This window comes from Carya illinoinensis, chromosome 16, assembly GCF_018687715.1.
Source record: "Carya illinoinensis cultivar Pawnee chromosome 16, C.illinoinensisPawnee_v1, whole genome shotgun sequence".
Lineage (NCBI taxonomy): Eukaryota > Viridiplantae > Streptophyta > Magnoliopsida > Fagales > Juglandaceae > Carya > Carya illinoinensis.
In genome coordinates, this window is record NC_056767.1 from 5163658 (window position 1) to 5174948 (window position 11291).

The 11291-nt window shown below is 32.5% G+C and overlaps 1 protein-coding gene across 1 annotated transcript; it reads left to right on the forward strand.

Annotated features, from left to right (window-relative positions):
* Positions 1-9198: 9198 nt before the first annotated feature.
* LOC122298496 (transcription factor bHLH96-like) lies at positions 9199-11026 on the forward strand. The gene is made up of 3 exons (XM_043108263.1): positions 9199-10011; positions 10243-10665; positions 10807-11026. Exons 1-3 carry the CDS (start codon positions 9517-9519, stop codon positions 10900-10902), a joined length of 1014 nt encoding a protein of 337 aa, XP_042964197.1. The 5' UTR covers positions 9199-9516; the 3' UTR covers positions 10903-11026.
* The last annotated feature ends 265 nt before the right edge of the window (positions 11027-11291 follow it).

Genomic DNA, 11291 nt, shown 5'->3' on the forward strand with positions numbered 1-11291 from the left:
TATGGTATTGCCTTCAGGTGAAGGAGAATAGAGAGCTTTGTAGTGGCGGCAAAGCCACCCCCATCACGGTACACATGCGTGCTATCAAGGGCAGTGGGCTTTGGGCGCTATGAGGTGCACTTCGCATGTAGGCATCGTCGCGAGGAGCTAGCTGTACTTTATTTTGAAGATAATAAGTGTTGTCTACATCTGTTACATAACAAAAAGCTAGTCTTTTTCTAACTGTTGGAATGCATCATAATTGACAGACGTTTTATAATTCATCATTCAGACATTACGATGCAAATTATGATCAGTAATAAGTGGGTTATTTGATGATCATTATGAAGGATTCCAGGTCGTTATAGAACAACTGAAAACACATTTGATGAACTTTCTAAGAATTTTATTAATATTCTATAGCACATTGAAAGAGGAAAAAATATGCTCTAAAGAATTCTTCGTTACGATTAAGCCTTGGAGTCCAGATTTTTATTTTCTATCTCAGTGATTCTCTCATTTTCATTATATTTCTAACAGGAAAAACCCGTATCTGTCTAAGATTTTTATGCACTTTTATTTTGGAACCTTTGGGGTGACTACCCCACCCCCAATCTAATTCGACAGCATTTGTGAGAGATATAGAGACCTTTCTAAAACAGAAGTAATTAATAAATAATCTCAGAGTATGGAAACGTACATAATACTTTCATCCAACCTTTAGATGATATATCAATTAAAATAAATAAGTATATGAATAATCTTAATTATACAATGACATGAAGAAAATTACTTAATTATTCATTCTTTCTAAATTATTGGACTCAAAAACTTGGCATCAATTAACGATTGAACTACCGGCTGTCACCCCTAGCTAGACTTAACTGTGAAATCGCCATTACTGCTTTCATCGTTTCATTTGTTTTTCATATTTTTGTTGTTGATATCCAAATCTATATATCGTACCATAACTACCATGTTTCCTACCATGTAGGATTCTGAGTGCTTTCTTTTCTAGCTAAAATATTTCTCAATTCGATAAATGTTACAAACACAAAAAAATCTTATAAAAGTAAACTTATAAAATAATATGGTATCATATGATATGTTATATGTACTTTATAATAAAAATAATTTTACAATCTAACATGCTACATCAAACCATATCAATTTATGAATTTATAAACATTTCTCGTTACAAAAACTTTTTAGAAGAGCATTAGGTTCGGTCATGGTGTTTTTCCGTAAAGCTCTATGCTGCAACTTTGATGGGGTTTTAGATTTGGTGATACTGGGCTGGTGGCCCAGTGGGCCGAAAAACTGTGTGCCAACACCGATAGATAGATATATATTATATCAATGAATTTTTTGGATAGGTGAAACATTTTGTATTCTCTATGTTCTTAGTTGTGTGGAATAGTTTATGATACGTGATCCTTTAGTACAGTGAAAGGAAGGCTTTTTGTCCTTTACTCTGTATATTTTTCCCAAGTGTTGAAGGAAAAACAGAGTGTACTGAAGACGGGAAAAAAAAATGTGAAAAGAGTTTTTACAAGAAAATGAAAAAACAGAACAGGAAGCAAGGACAATATTCTTACATTGGATCTTAAAAGATAGTGTAAAATATCAACATCTGATAGCTTGAGAGTGTAACATGTTGATCTTGATTATATTCTGATGCTTATGGATACTTCCTCTTGATATAAGCATATCAAGATGGTTGAAGAAGACAGAGAAAACATTTATCACCATATCAGAGATCGAGGAGGGGCACATTCTGTTAGAGTTGATGTCGTTTCGTTTAAAGAAAGCGGGTAAAATATAAAGTTTTTTGTAGTCTGAAAATACAAAGTATATTTATCCATTTGAAATTGCAATTTGTAGTAGTGTTAGCCTGTTAGGATTATAGGTTGTAAGTAGACTTCATAAGAAAAAAAAAGAATTGACTATATAATCATCAATCATTCAATCATGTCTAGCTACATTGCCACTCACTAGGCCGTTTAGTAGATGTTAAGTGCCTACAAAAAATCACATGTAAGGAGAAGAAATTGTATATACATATTGATCACATCTTGCCCAAAAATGTCGACAAAAAATAAATAAAAAGAGAGAAAGGTGCCTAGCTAGCAATAATACAGAAAACAATGACGAATTTGAGGATCATGCTTTGATTGGTACTGATGCATGCTTTGATCACAAACCACAACATGAAATTCATATTCCTTTTAAAAAATTTCTCATAATTTCAAATTTTGAAACTATTTCCGTTTGGTTACGTAGATGAGATGAGATGAAATGTTTTAAATAGTAATGAATAAAATATTATTATAATATTTTTTTTAATATTAAATTTATGTTGAAATTTGAAAAAGTTAAATTATTTATTATATTTTATATAAAGATTTGAAAAAGTTGTAATGATTAGTTGAGATGAGATGAGATGAAATGTTTTATAACCAATCGAGCCCAGCTCGGATTTTAGAGCCTTTTTTTTTTTGGTTTTGAATGTATTGCATATTTCTCAATTTCAATTCATAATTTTTTCTTGGTGTCGTAAATATAAACTGGACGAGTAGAGGAGAGGTTGATATTCTCCGCGTTGATGAAAGATAACCATAACGATTAGAAGTTAAAACTGATCTCTACTTAAATATATAAGACCATATATATATATAGGGTAATGATATACTTATCACTCTTTTATCATTATTTTATCACTTATAGTATATTTATTTTTTTATTATTTTCTTTTAAATATTTTTTTAACATCCTTAGCCATTAAAAAAAATTTTTAAAAATATATAATTTTAGTGATAGCTACTTGCTTAAGAATTAAGTAAAAGAAAACTTTTAAAAAACTTAAAATATTAAAAAAATAATAAAATAATAATAAAAGAATGATAAATAATTATTCATATATATATATATATATATTTTTTCTCTTTCATTTTTCAGACCAGAATAATAAGCACCTGGTTGGAACGGCTATCCTGTCACACTGATAGCGTAAGAACAGAACTCCTGAGAGAATCTAAAAGTACTGCATGTGGTAACTAGCAAACAAGAGGCAGGTGCCCCGGGTTTGAGGGAACCCAAATATATATATATATATATATATATATATATATATATATATATATATATATATAAATATATGTTTTTATGCAATGTATGTAACATTTTTTTTTAAAATATATTTAATACTTTTACATCCAATATGTAATAAAAAAAAGTTATTTAATAAGTCACATTGAAATTTAGAGATATATAATACTATAGATAGTATTTCCTTTTTAATAATGTTATAATTAATATGTGCAATATATATTCCAGATTCTAGAGTGAAAATGAATAATTTGTTGAGATGAATTTGATGAAACAATTTGTTTCAGAATGTCGCTATAACCAATATCAGAAGTATCAGTTTCAACAATTTTAAAAGAATCAAAAGTGGTTGGAAATACCAAGACACGGAAGAGTTTTGACATATGTCTTGATTATAGATATGTGATAATTACACTAATGATGATATTATCAGTACAATTAAGAAACTTGGTATTATTATATATAATGATAAAAAAAATTGTTTCATTAAAAAATTAAGAATAGTAAGAAAGCCAAATATGAAATGAAAAATTATTGTGAAAAATTTAAATTTACTTCAAAATTTGTTATTGATACTGATAAAAGTTTGAAATCCTTGATATCTACTAAAGCAAAACATTTGAATTTCTTATAACAAGAAATCAAATATAAAAAGATTGCTGAACAATTATCTGGTATATTATTACAGTTAGAGATTAATAATTTTTTAAAATAAAAAAACTTATTGATGATATTTGTTCTGATCTTTCAAATGTTTTTTAACATAAGAAGAAATAAGTTGTTACTTTGCTTTATATTAAAGAATGTTTTGAGAAAAATATTACTACCAAAGCTTGTCCTATTCAAATGAATAGTACACACCTGGTTCAACTTGGAACGTCTCATGTTATCTCCTGTCACACTGATAGCATAAGAACAGAACTCCTAAGAAAGAATCTAAAAGTACTGCAAGTGGTAACTAGCAAACAAGATGCAGGTGCCCCGAGTTTGAGGTAACCCAATTAAATATATATAATATATATATATATACACACACACATATAAGGTACGTTATAGGAATTTAATAAAACCCATATTGCAGACCAAATCAGCATCAATGTATAACGCAATGGCAATAATTTAAATATAAGTTGAATTGTACATCCTCGTGTCCACATGTGTACGTAGGTTAAATAGCTCAGCTTCAATTCTGCTGCCGTGCTTTGCGCCAAAACCACATGATGCTTTTTATTTTTTATTAATTAAAATTCTCTAAATCGAGATTAATAGTCTTGCTACGGTGTTTTAGTACTGTTTTGTTAGGTGATGATCGATGAGTTGTGCTAATTAAAAATGTATTCATGATTTCTAGGTGCAACGTCGTCGTCTGGATTTCAAATTAATTAAGCCTTAAGACATTACTAATATAGGTTAGGGCTTTTGTTCGCCGCAATTAGATTCCCGAATATTGTAGGTTTTAATCCGTGTCTTGACTGGATTAAGACATATACATCCACGCGGTGTCTTGAAATGTTAGAAGCTTACAAAATTAATGCATTAGATGGCTGTTTTTAATTAGCTAGCTAAGCTCCTTATAGAACAAATTCTTTGTGTGACGTACTACTTTTGTTTGGTCTTTCAATTCTCATTATATTTTTACAAGTTTTGTTTCTATCTCGATATATCCTAGTCTTTTTCGATCTCATGATCATGGAATTTATCAGATCAATATTAATTAATAATAAAAAGTTGGCAAGATTTAATTATTTTCATAACCAGACTCGATCCTAGGGTTGGAGTTTGATCTTGTGTTTCGCAATTGCATTGAGAATTGGCCTTTAATTGATCATTTTCTAATCCCAATAACAAAACAAAATCAAATTTATATTGAATTTTCATGAGAATGTTAAGTTCTTTCTAGCATACTCAGATTGAAGCTTAAGTGTGTGTGTGTTCATAATTATATATATGTATGTTAGGTAAAATTTATGTCGGTACATGATTTGCCCTTTTACACCAGCGAATAAGGATTTGCCACGTATAAAGTGTAGTAAAATGAGGAATACATTTGATGCAGCTGATTGTATGAAAAATGTAGAATCGCTTTCCGGCCTGTCCCTCTCTGACCTATTCCTCCCCACCCCAGTGGCAAAGTCAGGAATTTATTCAAAGGGGGCCAAATAAAACTAAAATAATATATATAAAATATTTTTTGTTTTATTTTTATATAATTTTTTTATGATATATAATAATCTGATATAAAGATTTAGAATAAAAATAAAATACGTTTAATACAACTTATGTATTAAGAAAATATTTGATATGTCAAGAACAATATATTATTAAAATAATATAAAGACATTCATATAAATATATTAAACAAAATAAAATATAGAGTGTTTAAAATTGTAACTTGCATTATTTTAAACAAACAAAATATCAAATATTGAATCTAAATCAAAATTCTTAACTATTTCTCTTTTAATATAGACAATGGAAATAGGTTAGAATTTTTTTTCTATTTATAATAAAAATTATGTATTTTATTTTATGCGAGATGTATTTTATTTATTTCATTTGTATATCAGATTAAATTTTATGGATGGGCTAAAATAATTTTTAGAGGGGGGCCAATACATGATAAATTAATATTATTTTATTAAATCAAAAAAATTAACATATATATATATTTTTTTTTCAAATTTGTAGGCAGGCCATGCCCCCCCACCCCACCGCCACTGCCCCACCCCTCTATCTCCCTCCCTCTCCTCCCATTGTTGCTCACCTCAACCATAATCAGATTGTCAAAGCCCGCAAGGTCGTCAAGAGAGACGTTGTGGCCTTCGCTGTTGAGTTACTTAGATTTGACCCCACAAATTTGTAACAAAAAAGTCTGTCATTGTAGCAAAAGAAATAGCCTAAAAGGCATGCCTGTGTGGGATATTCAAAAGCCTGTGGATGTGAACCCCACCCACACATTATTTGAATGCTAGAGAGATATAGAACAAGGTTATCCTCTTCGAAACATGACTAAGCCTGTAGAATGTCAAGAATAATAGCCATGGACATCACAATGCTTAACTTGAATTCAAAAGCATATTCAGAAACTTGGGCCTAATTTAAAAATTGACCTACATCTTCATCCTTGACGTTTCTTTGAGGTAAAAGCACTCCTCAAAAGCATTCGCATGCATATGAGTACAACCACAATAATTACACATTAATAGTCATAACAAGTTTAAAGTGAAACAAAAACCATAAATTAAATCAGTAACAATCCAAATTTTTCTATGAATATTTTAACTTAAAACGGCACAAATATAGTTTTGCCAAAAGGAAACAGGGGAAAGAAGAGGGGAGAGGAGAAAGGAGAACGGGGATGGATTGGGGAAGGTCAAAGACAAAGGGAAAGATGGGAGACGAGAAAGAAGAAGGGAGAGGAGAAAGGAGAGGACACGGGGAGGGCCGAGACAGAGGAAATTTGATACAATAAACTAGCCTACATTATAAGATACATAAATCTCCTATTTGGTAAGATTCTATTGGCTGTTATAAAGTGGGGAAGGGCACCCGACAGGTTTTTATTTTTCCAAAAATTATGGCCACGTTTGGGTGGTGGAGTAATGATCTAGAGTGAATTACTCTAATACTATTCACTATTATTCAATATTTTATTATTATTTATTTTTACTAATATTCACATATCATTTGGCAAATTAATTAGATTATCAACCATTTTGAGAGAGATGGGAGACCATATAAAATTCGTGTCTAGCCAAAACAACTTGCTAGACATTCCGTGACAGAGCACTACTTTCAATTGATCGAAAATTGCAAATTTTGAGCTGGCTAGCTATATAAGACATGCACGTGACTTCTGATTAAGTTAATGTTTTTGAAAGATTCTAAAGCGCAATTTAACCTTAATTGTTTTGAGCCATACCTATAAAACTAGCATTCTTATAGACGATTTTCTCAGTATAAAGAGCATTATTATGAAATAATATAGCTAGGTTTTCTCTTGTGAGAGAGAACTTTATGTAAGATTGAGTTTGTTCAATCCAAATACTTTTCTGTCATAATGCACACAGATCGATCATCACTAGCTACCACCCTAATTATGAGATTTCGATTATAGTTTTCTTAGAATATTGGCGATCATGAGGTACGTAGTTAATTGGTGCTTTAAAAATGATCTAGTCGTTCGTAATTAACATGATCAAGTAAATGATCCAGGTCACACTTAATTTCCCAAAAAAAATAAAAAAAAATAAAAATTCAGCGAACGTTAGGATCCATTAATATTATTATTTCTGAGCAACTTGTTCATTATTTCCAGAGAGATCTTATGGAAGATATATAATGACTGGATTAAAGATATAATTAGAAGGACCAAGTTGCATTGTATTAAATACTTAATCAGTCGTCGAATCTCGTAAACTAGGGTTTTAGTGATACATTCAAAGGAATGCCAGTTGGGTATGGATTTTCCATCTTTGTTTAATCCTTAAACTTGGTAGATCAAGGAATTAATGACAATAAAGTAATATCCACGAAGGGAATAAGTTGCTGCAGGAACAAACCCTGCTGCTGCATGCAGAATAATATAATATAAAACCAGCAGCTTAATTGTTGTAAAAACCGATATTGATGGTGCAAACTACTAAACAATATTCCATGGAAGAACCCAAGAAAGAAGGGAAGAAAACCATAGAGAATGTCGTATTATATACAAGTGATTAAAGAAAAAACATCAACAGATTGAACAGTGCATTATGGTTCTTGGAAAAGGAAATTACTAGCTATGAAGACACACGTAGTAGTAGTTGTACTTCATCGTGGATGATTTTGCAGTGGATTTTGATCCTGAGGTCACATGCATGCATGGATTCCTCTGAGCTGCATGTCCGTGTGTCGGTCACCCTGAACAACTAAACTTTGGGTTTACTCTTAATTTGTTGCCTCTCATGTACGTGTCATAGATTTGCATGATCCGGTCTCTGGCTTGTCACCAGCTTTTCGTCATCTTTCTCTTCGTTACGTCCAAGTGTACGTCCGGCCACATCGTTAATTACCAAATGATCAAACCACAGCTAGTCACAAGCTTGTTTGTTTATTCATGTACTTTTTTTAACAGCTCTTTGTCGATTAAAAAACTCACCGTCTCGATCCTGCATGATGCAGCTTGTTTCTCCGGTACATTCATTTCTATTATATATATCTGATCATTATCATAAGATCAACTAAGCAGGATTGAAAATCAATCCTGGCTCTTTAGCAGAAGTACTGTAACGTATTGATCAGTAATCACCCCATTACAGTTTTTTTTTTTTAAATTTAAATTTCGCATTTCTAAATTTTCACTATTTCATTAGCTGAAGCGTTAGCACGTTTGACAATTTTAAGTACAGGTAGCATTTTTCTTAGCAGAATATGTACAAAATATAGTAAAAGTTATATAAAACAAGTGATCATTGGATAGAGAATTTTTTGCATGGATACCAAACAGTTTGCTGTCAAATTGATTGACATGCATTTAGCTATATATATATATATATATATATATGTATATGTATATGTATGTATATCCGAAGGATAAATTACTGATCTATTAACTTAGGTAAAAACTAGATAAAAGTAAAGAGCACATTATAAGTTTATCCGATCCCATACATCCGATCAATTTTCTTTTCCCCTAGCTAGCTAGCTCTGTGTCACTGCGTGAATGCCCCTCAGAAAGTTTCCAAAGTTAATTATTCTGCACCAAAAACAAAACAAAAGAAAAGAAAAAAAAAAAAAAAAACATCATTAGAAAATTTATGTGGTGAATAAGCAAACTGATTTTATAATTATTATGTGCGGTAGGGAAGCAAGCTGCCCTTTTAAGAACCATATTTCCCTTGTCCTTTATCAGAAATGTTTTGTCTTTCGCACGGCCAAGAGAATCTCTCTCTCTCTCTCTCACATTCTTGATCTACCAGCGAGCATTGAGCATTGACTACTGACCAGTCTACGATATGCCTGCCAAAAATGAAAAAAATAAAAATAAAAATATTAAACCATGTCTACAATGCAGCCTCACGTGCAACACGCTAGCTGTAGCTTTTATTTGTTAGATTAAATGTCTTTAAAGTCTCTGGGCTTTCTTCATATATGGGATGTAGAATATGATGGAAAGGTGAGTTTGTTCTGTCTGTTGGGTACGTAGCTCTTTAATTTGGGCATATATTCCAAGTTGCCTTTTCCTTTGTTTCTCTCAGACTAAGAAGGTTGCTTTTTCTTTTGGATTTGGTGTGTTTCTTTGGGGAAAGCTAGCAGTTGGTTCTCCCAGCTTTAATTAAGTATAGGTCGACACCCTTAATCCCTGTCTTTCTTGTTTGTGTGTTTGTCTTACTTGTTTGTGTGTTTGTGAGAGTTAGACTAGAAATATTCATTTCAGAACGATAAAAAATGGCATTAGAAGCTGTAATTTTCCCACAAGGTCCATTTAATTATGGCTGCAAGGACTTTAACTACTTGGGAGGAGGAGCAGGAACTTGGGCCTGCATCGATGATCTTGCTTTCCAAGAAGATGATGACAAAACCCTTCTTGCCTTTCTCGATCACAACAACATTGATCAAGGCTTCCAATCAAATTGGGATTCTGAATCTCCTCCTGTGATGCAAAATGTCAAGGAGTGGGATCCGAATTCTTCTCCTGAGGCCTGCACAGATGATCAGTCGCTCACAGTAGTAAGAAGTCCACCTCCGAGGGAAGTCCCGGCGCCGGCTGCTGGAACCACGACATCTCGGCGCAAGAGAAAGCGCACCAAGATCAACAAGAACATGGAGGATATTGAGAATCAGAGGATGACCCACATTGCTGTTGAGCGCAATCGCCGTAAACAGATGAATGAATATCTTGCTGTGCTACGGTCCTTGATGCCACCTTCTTATGTCCAAAGGGTATGCTGCTTTTTTGCCCGTTTTATTCTTTTTCCTTTTTCCCTTCTCCCAAGAAAATCGATTCATGAGCCTACTTTTTACTTTATACAAAACCCAAGATTTCAATCATTGTACTACACACTGCAACTTTCTGCGATTGAGGTTTTCAATTATAACTTCAAAAACTTTATACTTTGATCGATCTTCTGTATTTTTCCCTGCAAAAAATTGATACCTTTCTTTGTTTAATAGGGTGACCAAGCATCCATAGTAGGAGGAGCAATCAATTTTGTGAAGGAATTGGAGCAGCTGCTGCAGTCCAACGAGGCACATCAGAGGAGAAAGCAGCAAGAACCAGAATCTTGCTTTCCTTCATCACAACCTTTTGCACAGTTCTTCATCTTCCCACAATACTCGAGACGAGCAGCACAGTGCAGCAACACACCTGCTGCAGAAAACGAATCCATGGCTCAGAATCAGTGGGCTGCTCCTGCTTCGGCGGCAGACATAGAAGTAACCATGGTGGAGAGCCATGCCAACATCAAGATACTCTCAAAAAAACATCCCAGACAACTCTTGAAAATGGTGGCTGGGTTTCAAACTCTGGGGCTCACTATTCTCCACCTTAATGTCACCACTGTAGATCAAATGGTGCTTTACTCTGTAAGCGTCAAGGTTCGTCAGTAATCAGTACGATGAAAAAAGCTTAATTAGTTCATTATATATTGCTTTATTTGATTTAATTGACAGATATTTCACAGATCTTATCAAAATTGGGGTTTAATTTGTTGAATATTTTTGTGTAAATTGGGTCAGGTTGAGGAAGGGTGCCAGTTGAATACGGTGGATGAAATAGCAGCTGCTGTTAATCAGATGCTACGAAGAATTCAAGAAGAAGCCGCTTTCACCTGAAACCAGAAAACATTGCTTCTTTTGGCCTTTTTTTTTCTTTTCTTTTTTGTTTATTTATAATTTACTTTTGTAATTGAGGTTCTCTACCTCTCGGAATGAATTGACTCAAATCTTATTTTATTTATTTCGTTCCTTCTCTGTTTTCTTTTGAGAGTTCAAAACTTCACCCAATTCAGTGCATGTTTTCCTCTATTAGAGTATTAAAATGGTGAATATATTAATGTAACGTCACAATAGAACTAGCCAAGTGGAAAACATAACCCTCTATTATTAACTTATTTTCATTTTTTTTTTAATGTGAAATTTAGATATTGAATAAATCAAACCTGTGAATCAAAATTATCTACAAGAGATGCTAGTAAAAATACCGGCTTTGCTTTTGATAAATT